General features: G+C 37.0%; 1 protein-coding gene across 2 annotated transcripts in view; it reads left to right on the top strand.

Annotated features, from left to right (window-relative positions):
• Positions 1-27,881, top strand: part of LOC150098312 (uncharacterized) — a 733,595-nt gene that overhangs the window by 69,526 nt on the left and 636,188 nt on the right. For both annotated transcript variants that reach the window (XM_090404774.1, XM_090404775.1), the window contains exons 4-8: positions 504-548; positions 16,267-16,320; positions 18,150-18,248; positions 23,258-23,311; positions 23,438-23,491. In XM_090404774.1, the coding sequence (XP_090260900.1) occupies positions 504-548; positions 16,267-16,320; positions 18,150-18,248; positions 23,258-23,311; positions 23,438-23,491 (306 nt within the window). The remainder of the gene's footprint in view (positions 1-503; positions 549-16,266; positions 16,321-18,149; positions 18,249-23,257; positions 23,312-23,437; positions 23,492-27,881) is intronic.

Genomic DNA, 27,881 nt, shown 5'->3' with positions numbered 1-27,881 from the left:
TATGGGTCTATAATTTTCATACATTTTTTATCTCCCTTTTTTTGGGGGAATTGGTATTTTGATGCCTGCCTTCCAGTCATCTGGAATTTCACCAGTATATAGTATTTGGTTAAAAAGTTACTTCTTCTATATAAATGAAAATCATATAGTTTCAACTTCTTTCCCATCCAAGATATGTATGAGAATTATTAACAAATGTTGTTTGTTTTCAAAATTCTTTTAAAAGTACTTCACAAATCATGATGCTTATATGGACGCTTGGGCTAGCGATTGTTGCCACCTATAAGGTCCGGATAGGGCAACTCTTAAATGCCAGTGAGTATATTCCCGTGAGCTCTCAGATCAAATTTCATATGAAACTTTTATAGTTTCTGTATTCAGCTTTGAAATAATGCTGGATTTAATATCCACTTGCATCGCTGAACTGAAGCCTTTTGGCTCTTAATTCAGTAAGTATTTCTTTTGATATCTATTCTACTATACATTTTTAAATTTATTTTCAGGGTCCTTCTGGAATTCCAGGAGAACGAGGACCACAGGGACCAAGGGTATGTGCTGTAATTTTGATAACCTAACCCTTTCTACTTTACTCTAATATTTTTTATAAATTTTAGATAGTTTGAAAAATTATAGTTATTGTTAATTTAAAAAGTCGGACCTCTTTAATATGGTAGGGTTGAAATCAGACTAAAGCGGATTATGGATTTTTTAAAATGTGGTCAATATATAAGCCTAGTTACTCTACAAAAAATGCTGTTGCTTATACACACTGCTTACTTCTATTTTGCATTTACAAAACAAAAGGAATATTTGGGATTAATTCAAGTATACTTTGTTATTTTAATCATAGACAAAAATGCATATTTTTAGAGTAATTAGGATATTTTTCCTGGGATGTCATTATTAAAGCAGTCCTTGATTCAAGCCTAGTTGAAGAAAGATGTTCTACTTTTGCAAGGGAGCTAGAACATTATAGGAAAAAACATTTGCATGGAGAGGGGAATGATAGAACATATCTGGGATTATAATTTTCGTAGTGTTAGTAAAAATTTAGCTATATTACTTGAATTTTAGTATATTATTATTATTATTATTATTATGTGACCCCTCCAGAGAGTCCAAAGACTCATCGAGGGAGGGTGTGCCAACAGCATCAAATGATTAACCCCTTCCAACTACTAACCGCACTCAAACCTGCTTAACTTTTTGTGTGAACCATTAGTAGCAGAGGCTCTACCATTCGACCAACCTTATTATTTATTTTTGATAACTTAGTGGATTTGCGTGATTTTTGACTTTGAAGAATTGTTACCAACTTTATTAATTGAAATTTCTAAATTTTGCCATATTTGACCACAATGGCAGTACTTATGAATTCATCCACGTGGACGACCACCTGTGCAACTGGTGAGTGTCACAAAAATCAAGCGCCATTAATGATGTGGATTTTTTAAGAATGTTGCAATGTTATGAGTGCAATAGAAGAAGTAGAGGTGATATGATTGAGACTTATAAACTGTTGAGAGGTAGTTACAGGGTTGACACTGGGGAGTTCTTTTGCTTGGTGAAACAGCGGGAAGAAGTGATGACAAGGGGCCATCCCTGGAAGTTGCAAAAGGAAGCTGTGAGTAAGAGGGTGAGGAGTGGTTTCTTTGCATGGAGGGTGGTTGAAACGTGGAATGCATTGTCTGATAGAGTGGTGAGAGCAAGAACGTTCAAGGAGTGGTATGATAGATTTTGTGTTTTCTAGGAAGGACCTCCCACGATGAGTCTTTTGACTCCATGGAGGCCTGAATAATTATTAATAATAATATGTATGGCAAAACATGTGAGAGGTGTTCGTGTAGAGGGTTAACGGGAGATGAGAGTAAGTCGATTTGTAGGAAGTGCTTATTTTGTTAAACTACTAATTTAACTACAAATGCGAAACAGATTGAAGGAATGAAATATAGCATAAATGAAAGAAATGGAAACATAACAAAATCTAGTGAGACTGAGGGAGTGAAAGGAAGTATAAATGAGAAAACAGAAGTAAGGTGTGGCAGAATGAGAGATAGTGAAACTATGGGAGTAACAGAATGAGAGATAGTGAAACTATGGGAGTGACAGGCAGTGAAATTGTCTGAATATGAGATTTGATAAAACAGTTATTATTATTATTATTATTGAAAAAATAACACACACCAGACTACAGAACTATTTACAAAAGTACAACACTATATCACAAAACCAATACAGTTTCCAGAAAACAAAAATCACCATCACCTTATTAGAAGATATTGCTGATACCATAAACATGGCTCTCGATAAAAACAAGTTTGCTGTCCTTATGCTTATTGACTTAACTAAAGCTTTTGATACACTTTAACATGATATACTGCTGACCAAACTACATTCAATCGAATAACAGGGACACTGCATTCAGGATCTCTCAAATATTATTATTATTATTATTCAGGCCTCCATGGAGTCAAAAGACTCATCGTGGGAGGTCCGTCCTAAGAACATAAAGTCTGTCACAATTCATCGAGGGGAGGTCTCTCCCCTAAGAAACACAGAGTCTATCATAGCACTCCTTAAACTCATTGACCGTTCTCGCTCTAACCACTCCATCAGGCAATGCATTCCATGGTTCAACCACTCTCCGTACAAAGAAACCACTCCTCACCCTCTTGCTCACAGTTTCCTTTCGTAACTTCCAAGGATGGCCTCTTGTCATCACTCCTTCCCGCTGTTCAACCAAGTGAAAGAACTCCCGAGTGTCAACCCTGTAACCACCCTTCAACAGTTTAAAAGTCTCAATCATATCACCTCTCCTTCTTCTATCCACCAAATTCTGCAGTCCACATTCCCTCATTTGATCCTCATAACTATCATTGTACAGTCCTGAAACCATCTTTGTTATCTCTGCACCATGCTACTGGCATTCCACAAAGACATACACTACTCCTTTCAAAGCACAACAAGTGAAATGAAATCACAACTTGCTTCTACCAAAATTCAATTATAATGAATAGCAGCAAACCACAGATTTTAATTATACACAATCCAAGAATCATGCACCCTCGCACCTCTATTGCTACACTATCACACATACTACTGTATTAACAACAAAAATAGCAGCTGATGTCCCAAAAATCACACCCATATCACATGCAAAATATCTTGACCTTAACAAAGATTGCTACTACAAATGGACAAAATATATACAATAACTACATACTAAACTTCACATCATAGCAGCAAAACTTTTCCAGGTAAAAGATGTGATTTCATATAAAGTAAGAAAACTCCGGTATCTTAGAATCGCTACTCAGGTAGGGCATAACAATCTGTGCTAACACATCAAATAGCCATCTAATGAAAATAGAAACGTTACATCAGAAAATTATTTCAACAGTGATTTGGATGCTCCACATACAACAGCGATAACCGAACCCTATATGGCGAAGCACAAAATCCTGAGCATAAAAAAAATTCTGAAACACCTCTTAATGTTACTAAGAAGTTATTTCAACAATACCTATCATAACAACAGAGATACGTATTGCATAACACGACCAACCACAATTCTTTATACCCCAAGATCCTTCAAAAACTGATATGGTTTCGCAAAGATCACATCTCATACCCATGCTACTCAACAACCTACCAAAATTTAAGACACAGACAATTACAGAACATTAAAACACGAACTGTGGAAGCGTTACCAACACAATTAGTATAACACACACACACACACACACACCCCTATTTTTCACTTCACAGACCACCAGCATCCAACACAACACCTACTTTTCACCCATAAAAAATACCAAACAAAAATAGTGTATGCTAATCCCACTCTCCATATAAGCTAACCCTAGCTTCGAAGTAAGTGGGATTAGCTTGGCTTAATCAAATAATTCTCATTAGCCAATCACTACACTTACCTTCAGAGTCACAATCCTAACCAATAATAATAGGGATGATAATTATTATTTATTGTTGTTGTTAAGTCCATTGAAGATATGACCATGGATCTGTAGAACTGCTTTGGCAATCTGTTGAACTTTGATGGAGTAGAGCTTTTCTCTAGGGTTATTGTCAATTTTCTGTAGAGCAGCAGCAATTGCTGGACAAGAATAGATATGGGCTGGTGTTAGTTCAACTCCTGGACAGTTCTTGCATGTTTCATAGCTCCTACTACCATCTGGCTGTATTTTCATGCCTTTAAAATTTTCAGTCCTTAGTCCGGTGATGATTGTGGTTATCTCTCTATTTTCATCGATTTCACTGATTTCATTCTTCTTCTTGATAGTTTGTTTTACCAATCTTATTTTTGCGACAGAGTTAGCATCAGTTAGTGATAATGGATGTAATTTTTGAGGTAAGTATCTTGCTTCTTTGGCTAGTCTGTCTGCTCTTTCATTGCCTTCAATATTTACATGGGCTGGTATCCATTGCAGTGTACAGTTCTTATTTTTCAAATTTAAAGTTGTTAGAGTTCATGAATTTCCTGTGTGAGTTTTGTTTTTTCATTTTTTAATGCCTCTAGTGAAGATTTTGAGTTGTATAGATGGTTATTCTTTCTGTATTGTTTATTACTGGATTTGAGAAATAGAACTTGAGAGCTGTTTGTATGGCTGTTAATTCACAAGTGAAATTTGAATCTATTTTACCAGCTGTGGTTTTGATTTGCATTTCCTTGCCTCCAGGTAGAGTTAGAAGAACCCCTGAACCTCCTTGGTTGAGTGCTTCATCAGATTATCCATCAGTGTAGGCAATGACATGGTTTGGATTATTTAAGTGATGTATAGTGTCAAGTCCTTTTCTTTTATTTTCTTTCTGTGAATCCTTTTTTTGAACAGGGTTCTAGGAAATTTAAACTTATCATTGCGTTTTTTGATAGAATAGTGGAAAAGAATGGCTGTTTGCTTATTTCAATGGACAGGTGCTCTAAGTTGATTTGTTTTCTAATTTCATGATCGTATTGTAAAGTAGATGATCTCTTTAGTCTAGAATTTCTTCTACAGGCATCAAAAGTCCTGAGTGAGATGTGATTCTGTTAGTGAATTTAACTGGAGAGTTTTCTTCTGTCTTCTAGTATGTGAAGCCCACACTCTTGTTGAGCTTTTAAATTATTTGTGGATGAGACTGCACCTATAATAATTTTTGCTCTTGATTGTACTTTATCAAGTTTTACTTTTGAGCTAGTAGAAGCTGGAGCCCGGATTGATGAGGCATATTCCATAGTGGGTCGTATGAGTGCTGTATATGTAGTTTAGAATGTCTTCGGTTTTGCACCCCACTTTGTTCCACAAAGCCTTTTGATGATATTAAGCTTTTTAAGAGCTTTATTAGATATATTTGTAATATGAGCTGTAAATCTCAGTTCAGTATCTAGGGTTAGGTCTAAATATTTTGGAGACTGTTATTTTCTATTTTGGTATTATATATTTTGATTTGGGGATTGTAATTGTGTCTGTTTTTTCTATCAGTCGAGAAGATGCTCAGTTTTGTTTTTTCTGGGTTTATCTTTAAGTTCCTTTGCCCATCATTCTGTGCCTTTTATTGAATTGTTTCGGACTTTTTCAGATTGTTGAGGATTACGGCTTGTGTGCTAAATTGCTATATCATCTGCATTATTTTTGTGTCATTTATTATGTGAGGACGAATATTGTTCATATAGATGAGAATAGATATACAGGTAAACTACCTGTATACCTATTTCATATAATAACAATAATTATTATTGTTATTGTTATTATATAACATTCTGTACTAAACTGAAAATATAATATGTAAATAATCTAAATGTAAATAGCTGTATGATAAAGATAACACTTTGTCAAATAAAAAACAGGGAAATAAATAAATAAATATATATAATAAAATGTAAAATGCAGCATGTAATCATATCAACTACCTTGTGTAATTGTGAACTATATTTGCAAACGATCACTGTGATCGTTATTATTCTGTTACATGAATCTCACATTATGCAATTAAAAAGATATTAAGAGTGAAAAGTGTAATGTAAGAAATTATAACGCTGTTGCCTAAATATTATAAAATATATGTCATTCTCTGAGAGGTAATGATAAGTGAAAGTAAGGTGATGTACCGAATTGTACACATGGTTAATGCAGAATTGTAAAGTTGTAAAATTGTAAAGTCTTTGTTCATTTTTGCTGTCGATTTTTTATTTTTTTATTTTAATTATTACTGTGAAAAGTGAAATGAATGCATATAGTATTATTTATTTCTTGTTAATAAAAAAAAATAATTGTAATGTGAATTGTGAATAAAAACGAATTGTAAAATTAAAATCTAAATGACAATTAACTGTTTTAATGTAAAACTATAACTATAAATTATTTTTGTTCGGATTACTATTAATTTTAACATTAATTATAATATTACACTGTCCTAATCATAATAATTTTAATATTTTTTTATTTTATTTTTATTTTTTTATTTAAATTTTTTTTTTTTTAAATTATAATTTTAATAACATGTAACACACTGTACCCTCCGCTCATGTAATTTCTTTGAAAGATAATAAACTGTGTTAAAAAATTATTATCATTATTATCAATATTATCTCAAGATCCTATAAAGACAAAGACTCATCTAGGAGGTCATTTTGTCATACACACAGCTCATCACACCACACCTTAAACAAACTGAAATTCTCTGCAGACACCACACTCTCAGGCAAGGCATTCACAACTCTGCATGCAAAAACCTGCTTCTCGCTATTCTACTCACAGATCCCTTATACAACTTCCAGGAATGACCTCTAGTTCTCCTCTGATCTCTGACTGTTTTCTGTAGAACCTCTCCAACATTGATCTTACAACAACCCCTTGCTAACTTGTAAGTCTCTATCATCTCCCCTCTTCCTCCTATCCACTAGACTGTAAATTGCATCTTCTCAACCTTTCTTAATTTTCAACATTCCAGAGATCAGAAACTACCTTAGTCAGTTGCCTCTGGACCCTTTCTAACATCTGTTCATCCTTTTGAAAACCAGGTGGCCAAATCTGTGCACAATAGTCCATGTATGGCCTAATCTAAGCCCTATAATTTTGACAGTGTGTCCCCTAACACAATTTCAGATCCTTATCCACTATCACCCCAAGATCTATTTTTTCCTCCACTTCCAACAATATATCCCCATGAAGCATAAATTCTACATCCTATCTTTGTTTCCCAAATTTTAGAACCTTATATTTTGCAACATTGAACTCGATCCCCATTCCTGTGCCCATTCACTCAATTTATTCAAGTCTTCTTGTAAAGCAAAAACATCTTCTCTACTCTTCTTCATAGTTTGTCCCAACTTTGCATTATCTGCAAACAACTGAATATCCCCATCCAAGTCTTTGCCAATATCATTAACATACAGGTTGAACAGCAATGGTCCCAAAACAGACTCTGAGGCACACCACTAGTGACTTTCCTCTTCAGCAGATGACTCCCCATTACACATCTTGCTGATACCTATCAGATAGCTGATCTCCAATTCAATGCACTAATCTAATATCCAACGCCATCTGCTCTAGTTTGACTATCAACTTTTCATGCAGTAATCTATCAGAAGCCTTTGCAAAATCTAATTTGCAAAATATCCCTCTCCTCTGTCTAAGGAAACTGTCACCTTATTGTAGTAAGTAGATTACTAAAACATGACCTCTCTTCAGCAAATCCATGCTGTCCTTCAAAGATAATATCATTGTTGTCCACCCAATTCTTGATCCTAGTTCTCACTAGCTTCTCCAACAACCTATCCACAACACCTGACACACAGATAGGCATATAATTTGATGCCTGAGTTCTATCACCTCCCTCACGAAGTAGCACAATCTTACCCTCCTTCCACTCCTTTGGAACCCAACCCAGTGCAAGACTCATATTAAAAAAATATGGTAAGGCAAATGTAAATTCCCTGGCACATTCTTTTAGAATACATGTCTGTATATTATCAACTCCCACAGCTCTATTAACATCAAGTTTGCTCAATTCCCCATTACACCTCTTGCTCACTCGCAGTCAGTCTCTCCTCCCCATCATCAACTGATCTCAATCTCTCCATCATGTCACATTCACAAGAATGAAAGACCTTCATGAACTGCTCATTGAGTATCTTCACTATATCTTCTGCAGCAGTTGTCTTTATTTTCTTCAATCAATGTCATCCTTCCATAATCTTTTTTTCTTTTTTTTTTTTTTTTTTTTTTTTGGTGGCTACATATTGAAAGAACTCCATAGGATTCTTTTTGGCATCATTAGCTAATTGCTGCTCATACTTCACTTTTGCTACCCTTACCAACCAAGTCACCCTCCTTGCCTGGTTTTTGTAATCCTCATGAAATTGGTTATTACCACTTCTCTTATGCTGCCTCCATAATGTCTTTTTTTCTCTGAATCGCATGCTTAATCTCTTCCTACATCCATTTCATGCCTACCTTATTTAAACTTCTGACCCTTGGAATACATTTGGATATTGCTTCTTCTAGATAGTTCTTCAATTTCAGTTATTCAATATGAAAAATGAAATGATGAATATGCAGAGTGATATTAGACATTTAGTAGAAACAAATGAAAGTGTGCAGAAGAATAAAATGAAAGAAAAAAAGGTAAAAGAGGTGACAACTGATATGAGACTAGCAGTGTATGAAGATTCCATTATTAGAAGATTGGTTCTTAAGAGAGTCCATAAAGTCTGCTATCCAGGAGGGAAAGTGAGGAAGATAATCATGCTTTGGATATGAGGAGGAAAACAAGCAAGAGAATTAGTGGTGGTTGTAGGAACAAATGATGTTAGTGAACATAAGGAGAATGTAAAGGCAAATATCAAGAGGTTATTGAGGAGAGTGAATGCTAACAGTACAGTGGGAAAGGTTGTCATTGTGAAATTGAGACGGAGAGCCTGAATCATGAATGGTATGTCAGTGGAGCTGTACGAGGAGAAGGGAGTGCAGTCTGTGAGTGTATGGCATGCATTTGAGGGAAGAAAGAAATTTTACAGATGTGATGGATTGCATTTGAGTGACTGAGTGAGTGAACTCATGTTGGAGGTTTAATGGAATATTATCAGCATTGAGAAAGGAATAAAACTAATTTTAATGCTTCCAATATATCGTCTCAGTCACAGTGACATCTTCGGGGATTACAAAAAACTTTTTATAACAACACACAGACAAATACAATACAACGGTGAGTGAAACCAAAGTCCTATCTAGGTGGTGTGCCCTCTATGGACATTTGCAGGTGGCCTAGGATGTAAAGAGGGAACGCTAATAATTAATGTTTCCCAAATTTTGGGAAGTTTTATGCAACCGCATTTGTTTAAATTAGGTTGATTCCTGAGTGCAGATGCCAATTCAAAGAACAGTCTTTCTTTCTTGAATTTACTATAGTGGAGCATGGTGGATGTAGACTATTCAGGTGACTGAGGAAGGAGTCTAATGTGTCTAGGCCATGAGGACAATTAGAGAACACATCATGTAAATAGAGAACACATCATGTAGATGATGTGTTCTCTAATTGCCCTCATGGCCTAGACACATTAGACTCCTTCCTCAGTCACCTCAATTCTCTATTTGGCCTCATGGCCTAAACACATTAGACTCCTTCCTCAGTCACCTCAATAGTCTATCTACATCTAAGAATCAGATCATCTAATATGTTTTCTCTATTTGGCCTCATGGCCTAGACACATTAGACTTCTTTCTCAGTCACCTCAATAGTCTACATCCAAGAATCCAGTTTACGATGGAAAAGGAAAATAACAATAGTTTACCCTTCCTAGACACCTTAGTAACACACCTTCCTAATAGTAACCTTTTTTTTTCTCTGTATATAGAAAACCTACTCATACAGGCAGATACATTCACAAACTCTCCCACCACCACCCCTCTCAGCAATATGGCATTATTAAAACTCTAACCAATACAGCCCACAATCTTTGTTCCAGTGAAACTGCCCTTTCAACCGAACTCAAACACATTCACAACACGTTCCTTTCCAATGGCTACAATGATTAGAATTTAAAAAATAATAAAGTCCTTCCCCATTCCCCTACCATCTCTTCAGAAAGACTTCAGAAATGCTGTCACCATACCTTACATCCGTGGCACACATCAGAAAAAATAACCAGATCATTAAAAAAGTACAACCTCCCTACAGCTTTTAAGCCCCACCTTAAACTTGCAACCCTTATCCGTTCCACCAAAGATCAGCTCTCTCCTCTCTCGGTGCCTGGAGTATATAGAGTACTTTGTTCCTGTATACTGGCGTACTTCGGACAGACAAGCAGATCAGCAACCATCCAATTAGAAGAACACAAGTCATACATTTATAATCACGATTATGGTCAATCTGGCCTTGCAGACCATGTTTTGGATACAACCCACAGGATCTCCTGGAAAAAAACCACCATGCTCCACCATATTAAATTCAAAAAAGAAAGACTGTTCTTTGAATTTACATCTGCACTCAGGAATTTAAACAAATATGGTTGCGTAAAACTTCCCAAAATTTGTGATACATTAATTATCAGAGATCCCTCTTTACATCCTAGGCCCCCTGCAAACGTCCATAGATGGCGCACCACCTAGATAGGACTTTAGTTTCACTCATTGTTGAATTGTATTTGTGTGTGTTGTTACAAAAAGTATTTTGTAATCCCTGAAGATGTCTCCGTGATTGAGACGAAATATTGGAAGCATTAAAATTTGTTTTAATCCTTTCTCAGTGCTGATAATATTCCATTAAACCTCCAACATGAACTGAAGAGAAAAAGAGAAGTGAAACATACAGTGAGTGGGAGAAAATATAGTTTTGAACATGTCACCCATACAGCGAGTATCTAGCTTCCAGCCACAACATGGCCTCGACAGTGTCCCCCCCCCCATACATTACATTGACTCCCTCCAGGCATGACCTAGCAGTGTAGTTGGCCGTGAGATTATTATTATTATTATTATTAAACAAGACCTCATGGAGTCAAAGACTCATCTAGGAGGTCCTTTTATCTTACACACACATCTCATCATACCGTGTCTTAAACACATTCAAACTACTTGCAGACACCACGCTCTCAGGCAAGGCATTCCAATCACTCACAACTCTGCACGAAAAAAACCTGCCTCTCACTCCCTTACTCACACCCTCCTTATACAGTTTCCAGGGATGACCTCTGGTTCTCCCCTGATCTCCCACTATTCTCTGTAGAACTTCTCCACCATTGATCCTATAACAACCCCTTACCAACTTGTAGGTCTCTATCATATCTCCCCTCTTATTTCTCTCCACGAGACTCTGCAAATTACATCTTTTCAATCTTTCCTCATACTCAACATTTCAGAGGTCAGAAACTACCTTAGTCAGTCGCCTTTAAACCCTTTCCAACATCTCTTCATCCTTCTGAAAACCCAGTGACCACATCTGGGCACAATAGTCCAAGTGTGGCCTAATCAAAGCCTTATACATTGGAACAAGTATCTCCCTACTTCTACATGTCAGTGTCCTCCGCATCATTCCCAGAAGTCTTTGTGTTGTCTTCACAATTTTGGCGATGTGTCCCCTAAATTTTAGATCCTTATCCACTATCACCCCCAGATCTCTTATTTCCTCTACTTCCAACAATATATTCTCACCAAGCATAAATTCTGCATCCCATCTTTGTTTTCCAAATTTTAAAACTTTACATTTTGCAACATTGAACTCACATCCCCATTTGCTTGCCCAATCACTCAATTTATTCAAGTCTTCTTGCAAGGCCACAACATCTTCACTACTCTTTATGGTTCGTCCCAACTTTGCATCATCTGCAAACAACTGAATATCTCCATCCAAATCTTCACCAATATCATTAATATATAAGTTAAATAGTAATGGCCCTAAAACAGACCCCTGAGGCACTCCACTAGTGACTTTCCTTTTCCTGGATATTGCACCCCCCATACACAACTTGTTGATACCTATCAGATAGCCAGTCTCCAATCCAATGCACTAAACTAATATCCAACCCCATCTGCTCTAGTTTGACTGTCAACTTATCATGAGGTACTCTATCAAAAGCCTTTGCGAAATCCAAGTATATTACTGTGTATCCTTCTCCTCTGTCCAAGGAAGCAGTCACTTTATTGTAATAAGTAAGTAGATTACTAAAACATGACCTCCCTTTAGCAAATCCATGCTGTCCATCAAAGATTATACCATTGTTGTCAACCCAACTCTGGATCCTAGTTCTCACAAGCTTCTCCAACAACTTAACCACAACACCTGACACACAGATAGGTTTATAGTTTGATGCTTGAGTTCGATCACCTCCTTTATGAAGTGGCACAATCTTGCCCTCCTTCCACTCTTTAGGAACTTGACCAAGTGCAAGACTCGTATTAAAAAAATATGTCAAGGCAGGTGTCAACTCTCTGGCACACTCCTTCAGAATACGTGGTGATATATTATCAAGTCCCACAGCCTTATTTACATCTAGTTTACTCAACTCCCCAAACACCTCTTGCTCACTTACAGTCAGTCTCTCCTCCCTATCATCAACTGCTCTTAATCTCTCCATGAAGTCACATTCACAAGATTGAAAGATCTTTATGAATTGCTCATTAAGTATCTCCACAACACATTCTGCAACAGCTGTCTTTATACCATTTCCTCCAATCAATGTCATCCTTCCATAATCATTCTTTCTTTTGCTGGCTATATATCGAAAGAACTCCCTAGGATTCTTTTTGGCTTCATTAGCTAACTGCTGTTCATACCTCTCTTTAGCTACTCTCACCAACCAAGTCACCCTCCTTGCCTGGTCTTTGTAGACCTCATGAAATTGGTTACTTCCACTTCTCTTATGCTGTCTCCACAATGCCTTTTTTTTTCTGTATTGCATGCTTAATCTCTTTATTCATCCATCTCACACCTACATTATTTAACCTTCTCACCCGTGGTATACATTTAGACATTGCATCTACTAAATAGTTTTTGAAAATCCCCCAAGCTGCATTGATCTCTTTTCCAGCTAACTCCTCATTCCATGCTACATCTGCAAGCTGTCTCCTGAGCTTTTCATAATCACCCCCCCTTGTAGTTCCACATATACTCTTTTTTCACAGGGGTCCTTGCACTGCTGGCAACCACCCAGGTAATCACCTCATGGTCACTTTCACCAATTGGTGGATGATTTGACACCTCATTTATAATTACATCCTCCGATGAGATGACCAAATCCAAGACCCTTAATCCTCGTGTGCCCTCTGTTACATACTGTCTGAGGTAGTTATCCCTCAAAAACTCAAGAAACTCATTTTCTTTACTTCCAGTCGCTATCTCTTCAATCCAGTCTATATTGCCATAAGTAAAATCACCCATAATGATCACCCTTTTCTTATTTGCTTGGCTTATTTGACTATACATTTCACTATCACCACCATCCACATTACCAGGTCTATAACAACATCCCACCAAGTATTTGATTCTATTCACCTCTATCTCACACCATACTGCCTCAAAACCACTGGCCCTATTTCCCTCTTGCATCTCTACCTTGTATGGACATAACTCTTTCTCTACCATCAATAGCACTCCCCCTCCCTTTTTATCCCTTCTATCCTCACGAAACACATCATACCTTTCCATCTCTATTCCTGTCAGGATGTCGTCCTCATCTAACCATGTCTCACTTATTCCAACAATCTCTGGGTACACAGACACAATTAGTGCAACTATTTCATCCGCCTTGTTTCTTATGCTTCTAGCATTGGTATACAAACACAACAACTCATTTCTGGATCTACAGCTAGTTCCACTGATACCATTCACTTGATGTGCTCTCTCCATGCTGGACTGGGGCCATTTCTCTTTCTGCTTCTTCATTTTAGAACCCTTTGCAACAACATCTGTTTCCTCTTGATCCCTGGTCATCCCATTACTTTCCTGCCTACACATGCTCTCACCTCCTCTTGGAGCATCCACCTTTCTCACGCTGTGTGTCCCTGTCCACCCTGGGCCTCCCCGTTTCCCTGCTCCTCTTGCACACCCATTCTCTCATTTTCTATACTCATACCACTCACCTCTCCATTCATTTCCACTTCTTCAATCTCTCCTGTCTTACTCTCCTGCTCTTCCACATCACTCCCCTCTCGATCTGATTCATTTTCTCTATTCACTTCTCTACCTTCCAGCAGCAGTCTCTCCAAGCGACTCACACCATAACCACTCAAATGCAGTCCATTGCTCCCATACAGCTCACTTCGTCCCTCAAACTCATTCCACACATTAACAAACTGTACACCCATCTCCTCACACATTTCAGCCAGAATACCATTCATAATCCTTGCTCTCCGCCTCATTTCACCACAATCATACCTAGGCAACACACTGACCACCCTTCCTGTCACACTATTCTCTTTTATCTTTCCAAGCAGTCTCTTGACATTCATTTTGACATGCTCTTTGTTCTCTCTCAAATCATTTGTACCAATTAATACAATTAACTCTTTTGCTCACTCCCACCTCATATCCAATGCCTCAATCACTCTACTTATTTTACCACCTGGAAAACATACCTTGTGCATTTTATCCTCTAGCACACCTTTAATAATGGAGTCGCCATACAACGCCACTCGCTCATCTTTCGTTAACTCTTTCATGCCATCATGATTTATTTTAATAGTTTTGACCTGAATTCTCTTAATTTCATTCCGCATCCATTTCATTTCTTGCCTCATCCAATCTAATTCACTTTGCGAACCTCGCGACACATTCTCTGTATCATTAAATCTTTCTAACTTTCTAACTCTCGACCCCCTCTTCTCACATTCCCTCTCATTCATCCTTCTTTGTTTCCGTACTTTCGGTCCAACATACGTCCAACTTTCACTATCATTCTTCTCACTTTCACTCTCATTTATCTTTCTTTGTTTCCGTAATTTCGGACTAACATGCGTCCAACTTTCGCTATCATTCTTCTCACTTTTACTGTCATTCATCTTTCTTTGTTTCAGTACTTTCGGTCCAACATGCGTCGAACTTTCGCCATCATTTATTCTTTCGATTTTTTTTACTTGCGATTTCTGCATTACGCAAGTTCTACTTTCATTCGTTCTCTCAATTTCGTTTCTTTTCACCTCACTTTTGTCCCTTTTAACATCCATTACGGTTGTCAAATCGCTCTTTTTCTTTTTTTCCTGATTTTTTAACATTTTTTCGCTTCTCTTGCTCACCATCCATTTCTTTCAAACGTGCAATCGCGACGCAATCAGTACTAGCACTTTCTGTCATCAATTTCATATTCGCATTCATTAGTTCTTCGTTCAGGTCACACCCTTCTTCCATGTGCACTAAACATCCACAAATCATTTATGTAATCGAAGGAATACATATATATAACAGACCTCACACTTAACGAAACGACTGAAATCTACATTCAAATCATGGAATGACAATGCCGCCGCCATTTTTTTTTTTTTTCTCTCTGCCGGTTACTAGGTCTAATAATAACGATTTCGTAATTTAGTTTAGACAAGGAAAAAAAACCCACACTAATAATACCGGTAGCGTACAACGTTTACAGCCACTCTTACTGAAAAAATTACTCATATATACTTAATTATTCCTAGTAAAAACTTATCTGAATCAGGAGCTCTTCAAAACACGTCCGCAGTACTTGACCCACTAGCGCCCCCCTTCAATTATGCACCGTTTAATCAGGAAGCCTACTAAAAAATGCATTAGCATCTGTTTTGGTCCCTTACACTAACTTGCAGCCAGTCTGCGGAACTGCTTTACTGCTGTTCTCTGGAATGTGGAGAAGTGGATTCCCTGCAGTATGTTTGGCATGAAGTCACATTGTATTTTGAAGATTGGTAGAGAGAGAGAAACCTGAAACCTTGCTCTTGGGACCAAACATGGCAGTAACCACTTCAAGTCTCCAGTACACAAGGTGGTTGTATTTCACTAGGTAATGAAAGTCATCTGCTACTTAAGAATATTTGGCATTTACTCTGACTAGCAAGGTGTTCCATTACAGTAGAAATACTTGCTCTCATCAGAGCCTGTTTAGTAGGAACAGGATGCACTACGATAAGTCAGGGTTGAATTGACCAGGAGAGACTGCATATTGAGCAATTACCATCTCATATTGTTTAAAGTATGGTTTTAATATAAATTATGGTTTCAGTTTAAATATTTCCTCTCGTTATCAGAAATATATATGCATATATATATATAAATATTATTATTTTTTTTCTTTTTCTTTTATAGGGCAATAGAGGTGCTCGTGGAAGACAGGGCAAAACAGGATCTCCAGGAGATAAGGTATTCCAAAATTAAAATATCCATAATTACTCTAGAATTTTTTATTCATTTGTTAATGTATAAAAAAATTCTTCATAAAATAGTTTTTTAATCATTTAAAGACATAAACAACTTTAATTCTAATGATTCTTTTGAGTCATTATAGTTCTAATGTTAATAATAATTATATACCATCAAAATTTCATGATAACTTTATGCAGCTCAGCTCTAATTACTTTAGATTCAGAATTCCACATTCCACTCACCAACCACTCTTCATGCAAAGAACCTTCTCCATATGTCCATGCTCAAAACCTCCTTATACAATTTCCAGGGTTACCCCCTAGTTCTATTCTCTTCTCCCATTCTATGAAAAATTCTTCCACATAAGCCTGATAACAACCCTTTACTCACTTAATGTCTCAATCATATTCACTCTCTTCCTGCTATTTACAATTCTTTGCACACTGGATTCCTTGATCTGTCTTCATATCACACATCCCAAAGACCAGTTACAAGTCAGTCTTCTCTGTAATCTTCTAATATTTCCTCTTGCATTCCCATTCTCTCTTCATCTCTCACACTACTACTGTTTCCACTGCCAAGCACTTCTGTCTCTTCAGTACCACTCTCCTGATTTTCCCTTCATCTCTTTCTTCTGATCTCTTTCACACACTATACTTCCACACACTGTACCGTTATCCAGCAACACTTTCTCTGGTGCAGCTCTGCTAGCATAGCGTTCATGATTTTGGCTCTCCATCACAATCATCATCATACCTCGGCAACACACTGACAACCTTTTCTACTACACTGTTCTCTTTTGCTCTTCTCAATAGTCTCCTGATATTCATCCTCACATGCTCTTTATGTCTACTTAAGTCATTCGTCCCTATAATCATGACTAACTCTCTTGCTCATTTCTTCCTTATGTCCAACACCTTAATTATCCTACTCATTCTCCCACCTGGATAGCAGACCTTATGGACTCTCTGAGTAACTAACCCTCTAATTATGGAGTCTCTATATACTGCTATCCTGGAATCACTTTTTACCTCTTTTACTCTTTTTTTCTTTCATTCTGTTCTCTTGCACACTTTCATTAGTTTCCACTAAATGTCTAATATCACTCTGCATATTCCTCATTTCATTTTTCATTTTCAATAACTGTTTCATTAAATCTTGCATTCCAACAATTTCACTCTCTATCACTCCTGCAATTTTGCTACCTCTTGGTCTACTGAACCTTACTTCCATTTCCTCATTCATTCATTCTTTCACTCCCTTATCACTGACATTCACTTCTACATCTTTGCATTCTTTTACCCTCTAAGTTTCTCTAGTTTTCATTTCATTTCGATTTTTTAACTTTTGCTTCTACATCCTTGAATTCTTTCACTCCCTCAGTTTCTCTAGCTTTTGTTTCATTTATGTTTCTTTCATGTTCACCATCTATCTTTTCAGCCAGTTTTACATTCTTTTCATTGTGATGCAACAATGTATTGCACTTCCAACAATTCATATTGTCTACTTCTAGTTACTGTCTTGTCATTCCAGTGAATATTGCCATAATGAAAATCAGCCATAATGATCACCTTTTTCCTATTTGATTGGCTAATCTGCTTATACATTTAACAGCCACTAACTTCCAGATTACCATGTATATAGCAACATCCAAGTATTTTACTGTATTCACTTTTATTTTACACCATACTACCTCACAATCACTGCCCGTATTTCCCCCCTTGTATCTCCTCTACCTTGCATGGACATAACTCCTTAGCTTTTGTTTTATTTATAGTTTATAATTTATTTATATTTGTATTATAGTTTTTGTTTTGTAATTGCAGGGAAGTACAGGTGAACCTGGTCCTTCAGGCCCACAAGGAGAAAGAGGACCTCAAGGTCCACAGGGATTGAGAGGTTTTGGTGGACCACCAGGGCCTCCTGTAAGTATTATGCTTTACTATTTCATCTGTTTTCAGGAAACAACTTAGTACATCATTTTAATGTATGCTGTTAAGAAATTTTTCTTATGGTATATGCATCTACAAGTGGTTGTTTAACCTATACTACACTCTGTGAATGGACAGAAGGGATAGAATAAATTTGTCAATATTGGATTTTAACACATAAAAAGGAGGACACTTCCACAAGAGAGCAGTAGATGGATTGAATGAAGATCATTAAAAATTTGTTCTCTGAGTTTGAAGTTATTATTATTGCAAGGACTCATGAGAGTTGAGCTGGGAAAGGATGTTGACCTGTTGCTGCACACATTTTGTCAGATTTAGCAAAGAGTGAGGCCATTATTGATCCCAATTCTGATTAATGATGGATGTCCATGAAACTATTTGTAAAAAAGCCAAACATCTGAAACTGGATGACTGCGTGAAAGAGAATGGAGTGAAGTAGCAAGAGAAGTGTCATTAATCAACCTAATTGCTATCTTCTTTACTGGGTTAAGTATTATATTTTTAGTGTGCTCTTGGAAGACACCAATCCAAATCTGAGCAAAGAAGTCAATGGTTGGATGGATGGCAGATTTGTGCGAGGTTTGTCCAGGAAATTCCCAAATGTTTGAATTATTGTGCCAACAAGTGCTACTAGCTGCATGTTTCATATGCTGCCATCTAGCAGCAACATTGGGAAATAGCCTAGCGAAAACTGCAATGCAATAATTTATTATTATTATTATTATTACACCTTCCATGGATTTGGCAGACCCTTCATGGGAGGTTCATTCAATGGATAGCATATTTATCATAACAAACCTTAATATCCTTAACACTTCTTGCAGTAACAATACATTCTGGTAATGCATTCCATTCACTGACAATTTTCCATGTAAAAAATCTATTACTCACACTCTTCTTCACCATACTTTTACATAACTTCCAGGGATGACTTCTGGTTCTTCCTCTCTCATTTTCTACTCTTTTTAAAATCCCATCTGGATTAATCTGATAAAATCCTCTCATTAACTTAAATGTCTCGGTCATATCACCTCTCTTCCACCTATCCACCAAACTCTGTAATCCACATTTCTTCAACTTCGCTCCATAGCCAGCATTCCAAAGTTCTAATATTATCTTAGCCACTTGCCTTTGGATCCTCTCCAATGTCTCCACATTACATTGAAAACCAGGTGACCAGATCTGGGCACAATAGTCCAAGTGTGGCCTGATCAGTGCCTTATACATTGGCACTACTACTTCCTTATCCCTACATGTTAGAGTACTTCTTATCATAGCAGCACTATGATGTGGCCTTTGCAACACTAGCAATATGCCATCTAAAATTAAATCGACTCTCAACCATCACTCCCAAATCTCTAATCTCATCCACTACCTCCTACAGCACCATCAATATAGTACACAGCCTTATATTTCTACACTCCAAAATGTAACACCTTGCACTTATTGATATTAAAACTGCAACCCCATTCTTTTGTCCAAGTAAAAAGTCTATTCAAATCTTCCTGAAGAGATTCAGCATCAGCAGTGCTACTTATAATTCTTCCCAACTTTGCATTATCAGCAAACAACTGAAGATCCCCAGTCAATGCACATGATATATCATTTACAAACAAGTTAAACAGCAGGGCCCAAGAACAGAACTGTGCGGCATGCAACTGGTTACCCTTCTTTTTTAAGACAGTGCTCCATCATACACAACCTGCTGGTATAGTTCAGAGAGCCAATCTCTGATCCATCTCACCAATGCATACTATCTATTCCCATCTTCTGTAGCTTGTACACCAACTTATCATGTGGTTATCTATCAAACACTTTTGCAAAGTCTAAGAATATCGCTGTATATGATTCTCCCTTTTCTAACGCACTTGTCACCTTATCATAAAATGCAAGTAAATTACTAAAAGGACCTACCCTTTATAAATCCATGCTGATCTTCATAAAGAATGTGATGTCCATCAACCCAATTCTGTATTCTATTGCTTACCAATCTCTTCAACACCTTGACCACGATTGCAGATATACAGACTGGCCTATAGTTGGAGACTTCTGTCTTAGAACCATGCTTGTGGAGTGGTACTATTTTGCTTTCTGTCCACTCCTTAGGAACCCTACCTACTGCAAGACTTTCATTAAATAACCAAGTCAAGGGCATAGCCAATTGTGGTGTATATTCCTTAAAAATACGTCGTGATTATGTCATCCATTCCCAGAGCCTTATTCACATCTAACCCAACCAACATCTGATATCTGATACAGCTCTGTTTCTTTCACTTCTAATTCTCCTAATACTTGCCTCTTATATATATATATATATATATATATATTGCACCAGATCATTTACAACAGTGTGATATATGCTGATAAAGTGCTTGTTCAATAATTCCACTATATCCTTTGCAGCTGTTAGTCTGCTGCATGACTATCCAACGTTATCCACTGTTAATCTGCCATAATTATTCTTCTATACCAGTTGGCTGTAATTTATATGTATACTTATATAAGTAATAACTTTATTCATTATTTATTGATTTTTTCCTTTTTGTAAACATGTTGCTCTCGAGCTTAATTTAATTTTGTAACCTAATGGATAATAATAATAATAATAGGACTCTAGCTTTGATATAGTAAAGTTTTTTCTTTCACCAGAGGTCAGGCCAATAGTTGTAACAGTTGTCAGTAACTTTAGCATGCCATGTAGATTGTAATGCAGCTTGTTTCTTTGTATATATGTGTATACTCCAGATGATGACCATAATGTGAAGGTTGAAATGTCGATTGTCTATAGTTGTTTCCATAATTTGCATAATGTATTCTGATCACTGTGTAAACATGAAGGAAAGGATAATTATTCTTCTTTGTGCTGGCCATGGAGTGGAAAAATTCCCTTGAGTTAACCTTGGCTTGACCAGCCAGTCTCCTCTCATACTGCATCTTTTCTTTCTTTATATTTACATTTTGCTTAGTTATTGTAGTATGTCTGTTTGTGTCAACTTGTGTTTGGTGTGTCTCCAATTTTTTGTTGTGTTTAAAATGAGCAATTTTCATGATCAACAAATCTGAGTAAAGTTTTGTGTCAAATTGGAAAAATCTTTCATGTAGACATTTGAAATGTTATAAAAAGCATTTGGGAATGAGACTTTAGTCCAGACTTAAATGTATGAGTGGTAGAAATGTTTCAAAGATGGCCAAACTTCAGTTGACAACAATCTCTGTTCAGAATGACTGTCAACATCAAAAATTGACAAAAAATGTTGCAAAAGTTCATGAAGCATCTGTTCTAACTACTGCTTAACTGTTCGTGAGGTAGCTGAAGAAGTAAACATTTCAAAAACTGTCTGTTATGAGATTCTTATGGAAAATTTATGTATGCATTGCATTGCAGCCAAACTTGTGCCTCGCCATTTGACCGATGATCGAAAACAATTTTGATCAATGTTAGTAAATGTAAAGTTATACATGTGTGTGTAATGAGATATCTATTGATGTACTATATTGGTGAGAACACACTAGAAAGACTTGACCAGGCTAGGGATTTGGGGAGATTTAATTGATAGGAAGTTCAAGTCCAGGGATCATATAGCAAAAAAGGATAATTGCAATGCTGAAATGAATGCTGACATCTAGGAATAAGGAAGTCATTTTGACTCTTTAGAAGGCTTGGATATGACTTCTTCTGGACTGCTGTATGCAGATCTGGTCTGGTTTCTGAGATGATCCAGATTCAGAGAAGAAAGCATCTTCTTTTTGGCAGAGTATAGAGATGATATCGGGACTGTGGAATGTGGATAATGAGGGGAGATTGAGAATTTGTGGATTGGTTGGAGATTACGGCAGACAGGAGAAATGGAGGCAACAAATTATAGGAAGTCATTTGATATGATAAAGTCCTACAAACTTTTGAAAGTCATTACAAGATACCAGTAGATGAAATTTTTTATTTTATTGAGGGTGGGAAGAGGATGAGAAGGCATCTAGGAAGTTGATAATGAATGCATTGAAGAAAGGGTGTGAGATAGATTTTTCTCTCTCAAAGCAGTGCATGGCTGGAGTAGTTTGCCTTTAATGGTTGTGAATTTAAAGAGAAGGTATGAGATGTGATGTGAGTGGTATGTAGTCTCCCCTCAATGAGTCTCTGACTCCCTGGAGGTTTCTTGTAATAATAATAATATCCCATGAGTATTATACAAGGATCAACTCAAAAGTTCTGCACCTTGTACCTCTATGCTTTGTTGTAAACCTAAATGTAACAATGTATTGTAACAAAATATATTTACAGGTCTTCATTATAATTTCTACTCAGCCTTATCTCTGCTCTTCAGTGTTGACTAAATCTTGTATTCCTGTTGGTTAGTTTCTTTTGTTGATGAATTTATAAGTTAACTATATCCAGCTACTTCATTAGAAAGACTTCACTTCCATCTATAATTCTGCTGTTTAACTCAACAGATTGAGGGTTAATGTAAGGACTGTATTACAGATGAGGAGGATAGGAAGGAAAAATTTGCCATCCAAGCTTTTCCATAAGATCAGATACTTCATGAGAAACAATGTGGTCTTGCAGTATGATGCAGAATGAGGCAGTATCTGATGGGTAGATTCATCCTTCATTTCAAAGCCTTCTTTCACAGAACAAGAACACTAAAAAGAGAAAAGCAGGTGACATTCTTACTCATGGTCTAGCTTACAAATAATGTGAAGATGAAAATTATTATACTGGTATTATACATATGTGCAGTGTGAAATTTAAAATTACCCTTGTAATTTGGGGAATCAAAGGAGTTTGAATGTGTTCATGAGCTGTGTGTGTAATAAAAGGACCTCCTAGATGAGTCTTTGACTCCATGCGGTCTTGGGGTAGTAATAATAATAATAATAATAATTTAAAAAATAATTTCGAAAATGAGGTTTTGTTTTAACCTTTATTTTTATGAACTTTCTTTGACCAGTTTATTATGTGTCTAATAAGAATTCCTTTTTAGGGTCCTCGAGGTAAAGATGGTCTTGGAGGTATGCCTGGAGAAAGAGGACCTCCAGTAAGTTACTTAATATTTTCTAAATGAATATTTCTTGAACATTTATTTAGTTACCTGTAATAATTATCAGCATTATTTCTTTTCATTTTTTAAGAATACTTTCATTAAAAGTCACTTATTATTTAGGGTGAACCTGGACCTCTAGGACCACCAGGACCTCCTGGAGTTGTTGGACCTCAGGTAAAATTTAATAGTGTTATGGTATAATAGTAATTTTAAAAATTTAATTTTACATTAGAGCATGATTATTGTTAAGTTTAGGGTGATTGAAAAGAATCTCACAGGCCTCCTTAAATTTACGTTCATACCATGTTTTGGTGTGATGTAAACAACAGGTGCTTTTCCAGTCAATTCTATGGAAAGTGTTCAGGGCATGATCAGGAAGACCAGCTTGACCATAGTTATTTTATTTAATGTGTCTTTTATGTTCCTTTTTTCTGATAGGAATTGTGTGGGACAACAGGTGCAATGAATACAGTATACTCCAGGGTGGACCAGCAGAGGGAGTGAATCCTTGGATGAGTTGATAAGTTCTTGAATATTGCAGGAGGTTTAAAGGTGGCTTTAAGGTTTTATTTTTGTAATATTTTGTTTACATATTCCTTTAATGTATGGAATGGTTACAGTTTTATTGTAGTCTTGTTTATTTTTGTTTTTAAGTGAGGTCTTGTACAGAATTTTGTTGATAGTATTTTGGCTGTAACCATTTTTTAGGAATTGCTGATAACTTTTAATTCATCTTTAAGTGCTTGTTCATTGGAGCAAATGTTCAAAACCCCCGTTTTTTAGTGTATTAATGACCCCTAGTTTTTGTGTTGGTGGTGGTGGTAGGAGTTTTTGGCCAGTATGTGTTGGTTTCTGGTCAACAGTGAAGGAAGACTGCCAGAAGGAAGACGTGTGACAAGTGTATCTAGAAACAGAAGTGTATTCTGCTTTTCAATCTCAATTGTGAATTGTATGCATTTGTGTTGTTTGTTTAGGTGGCTGATGTCTGGTGCCCATGAGGCCAGATAGTGAAAACATTGTCAACGTATCTAAGCCAGACTTTGGGTTTTACAGGAGAGGAATCTAGACCACATTGCTCAAAATGTTACATCTAAAAGAGTTAGCAATGGGGAGAGGAATAATGGTGAGCCCATGGCTGTGCCTTCTTTTTGTAGATAGAAAGTGTTTTACCACAAAAAATAGCCAGAACATAGTACATGTGCAGAGAGTGCTGCGATATCAGGAGGGAATTTGTTCTGTAATAGAAGGACTGTATCAGTGATTGGGAAATTTGTGAAGAGGGCAGAGACATCAATGTGATGCCTTTGATTTTGTTTACAATGTATTGTGTGTTTTTAATATAGGAAGGGGAATGACCTACCAACTCCTTGATTGTTGATGCTAGCCAAGAAACTAGCATCAATACCTGTCATGTTAAATTTGGACATCATTTTTACTGTAACAAAACTATCTATATGAAAGAATGGTTCTCTGATGTTGTCTTAAATAGAATATAGCTTTAAGTTTAAGGGAGATGGTAAATCCAGTATTATTCTACAGCTGGGTACGAAACTTGGATCGAAATCCATCGAAATCCTAGAGTTTCATGCTGAAAAAACTTTTAGTGAGCCCAAGTATAAGTAATCACTTGGGTAGTACAATACCAGGGCAACTCAGAGCAAAGGTGGAGCAAGCTCCTTCACTATCCTTAATATTCTCTCATAATTTAAAATAAAATGCAGCTCCTAGGAGATGTATTACTGTTTTACATTATGAGAAGAGGTCACTACCCAGACCGGTTTCAACCCTTTTTGAGGTCTCATCAGTGAGTAGGTAGACCTGGAATATCAAGGTTTTAAGTGAACCGAACTTACATATACCTCTACTAACGAATTGCTAAACTGGTGTACTTATATATTGTTATTACTACTATAACAACCCAAAAGGCTATTTTACCGGCGAAATAAGTTAAGTTTTAGGGAGATGGTAAATCCCATCTTATTCTACAGCCGGGTACAAAATTCGGATTGAAATCCATCAAATTCCTAGAGTTTCATGCCGAAAAAGGAGGGCGATAGTGAGCCAAGCGCTGCGGATGCGATTTGAAGAGCTCCTGATTCAGATAAGTTTTATTAGGAATAATTAAGTATATATGCGTAATTGTTTAAGCAAGAGTAGCTGTGGACGTTGTACGCTACCGATATTATTAGTGTGGGGATTTTTTTCTATGCGTAATTGTTTAAGCAAGAGTAGCTGTGGACGTTGTACGCTACCGATATTATTAGTGTGGGGATTTTTTTCTTGCCTAAACTAAATTACGAAATCGTTATTATTAGACCTAGTAACCTGCAGAGAAAAAAAAAAATGGTGGTGGCATTGCCATTCCATGATTTTAATTTAGATTTCAGTCGTTTCGTTAAATGTGAGGTCTGTTATATTTATTCCTTCGATTACATAAATCATTTGTGGATGGTTAGTGTGGATGGAAGAAGGGTGTGTGAAATGTGACCTGAACGAGGAACTGATGAATGTGAATATGAAATTGATGACAGAAAGTGCTAGTACCGATTGGGTCGCGAGTGCACGTTTGAAAGAGAAGGATGGTGGGAAAGACAGGAGAAAAAATGTTAAAAAAACAAGAAAAAAGAAAAAGAGCGATTTGACAACCGTAACGGATGTTAAAAGGGACGAAAGTGAGGCAGAAAGAAACGAAATTGAGAGAACGAATGAAAGTAGAAATGGCGTGATGAAGAAATCGCAAGTAAAAAAAATCGAAAGAATAAATGATAGCGAAAAAAGAATGAATGATGGCGAAAGTTGGACGCATTTTGGAACGAAAGCACTGAACCAAAGAAAGATGAATGACAGTAAAAGTGAGAAGAATGATAGCGAAAGTTGGACGCATGTTAATCCGAAAGTATGGAAACAAAGAAAGATAAATGAGAGTGAAAGTGAGAAGAATGATAGTGAAAGTTGGACGTATGTTGGACCGAAAGTACGGAAACAAAGAAGGATGAATGAGAGGGAAAGTGAGAAGAGGGGGTCGAGAGTTAGAAAGTTAGAAAGATTTAATGATAGAGAGAATGTGTCGCGAGGTTCGGAAGGTGAATTGGATTGGATGAAGCAAGAAATGAAATGGATGCGGAATGAAATTAAGAGAATTCAGGTCAAAACTATTAAAATAAATCATGATGGCATGAAAGAGTTAACGAAAGATGAGCGAGTGGCGTTGTATGGCGACTCCATTATTAAAGGTGTGCTAGAGGATAAAATGCACAAGGTATGTTTTCCAGGCGGTAAAACGAGTAGAGTGATTGAGGCATTGAATAGGAGGTGGGAGTGAGCAAAAGAGTTAATTGTATTAATTGGTACAAATGATTTGAGAGAGAACAAAGAGCATGTTAAAAATGAATGTCAGGAGACTGCTTGGAAAGATAAAAGAGAAGAATAGTGTGACAGGAAGGATAGTCAGTGTGTTGCCTAGGTATGATTGTGGTGAAATGAGGTGGAGAGCAAGGATTAAGAATGATATTCTGGCTGAAATGTGTGAGGAGATGGGAGTACCGTTTGTTAATGTGTGGAATGAGTTTGAGGGATGAAGTGAGCTGTATGAGAGCGATGGACTGCATTTGAGTGGTTATGGTGTGAGTTGCTTGGAGAGATTGCTGTTGGAAAGTAGAGAAGTGAATAGAGAGGATGAATCAGATCGAGATAGGGAGTGATGTGGAAGAGCAGGAGAGATTGAAGAAGTGGAAATGAATGGGGAAGTGAGAGGTATGAGTATAGAAAATGAGAGAATAGGTGTGCAAGAGGAGCAGGGAAACGGGGCGGCTCAGGGTGGACAGGGGTATGCAGCGTGAGAAAGGTGGATGCTCCAAGAGGAGGTGAGAGCATGTGTAGGCAGGAAAGTAATGGGATGACCAGGGATCAAGAGGAAACAGATGGAATTGCAAAGGGTTCTAAAATGAAGAAGCAGAAAGGGAAATGGCCCCAGTCCTGCATGGAGAGATCACATCGAGTGAGTGGTATCAGTGGAACTAGCTGTAGATCCAGAAATGAGTTGTTGTGTTTGTATACCAATGCTAGAAGTATAAGAAACAAGGCAGATGAAATGGTTGCACTAATTGCATCTGTGAATCCAGAGATTGTCGGAATAAGTGAGACATGGTTAGATGAGGACGACATCCTGACAGGAATAGAGATGGAAAGGTATGATGTGTTTTGTGAGGATAGAAGGGTAAAAAGGGAGGGTGGAGTGCTATTGATGATAGCGAAAGAGTTATGTCCATACAAGGTAGAGATGCAAGAGGGAAATAGGGCCAGTGGTATTGAGGCAGTATGGTGTGAGATAGAGGTGAATAGAATCAAATACTTGGTGGGATGTTGTTATAGACCTGGTAATGTGGATGGTGGTGATAGTAAAATGTATAGTCAAATAAGCCAAGCAAATAAGAAAATGGTGATCATTATGGGTGATTTTAATTATGGCAATATAGACTGGAATGAAGAGATAGCAACTGGAAGTAAAGAAAATGAGTTTCTTGAGTTTTTGAGGGATAACTACCTCAGACATTATGTAACAGAG

The sequence above is a fragment of the Typopeltis vanoorti genome, chromosome 15, assembly GCF_054136105.1.
Source record: "Typopeltis vanoorti isolate ZY-2024b chromosome 15, IOZ_Tvanoo_1.0, whole genome shotgun sequence".
Lineage (NCBI taxonomy): Eukaryota > Metazoa > Arthropoda > Arachnida > Uropygi > Thelyphonidae > Typopeltis > Typopeltis vanoorti.
This window is presented reverse-complemented; position numbering and strand designations above follow the sequence as displayed.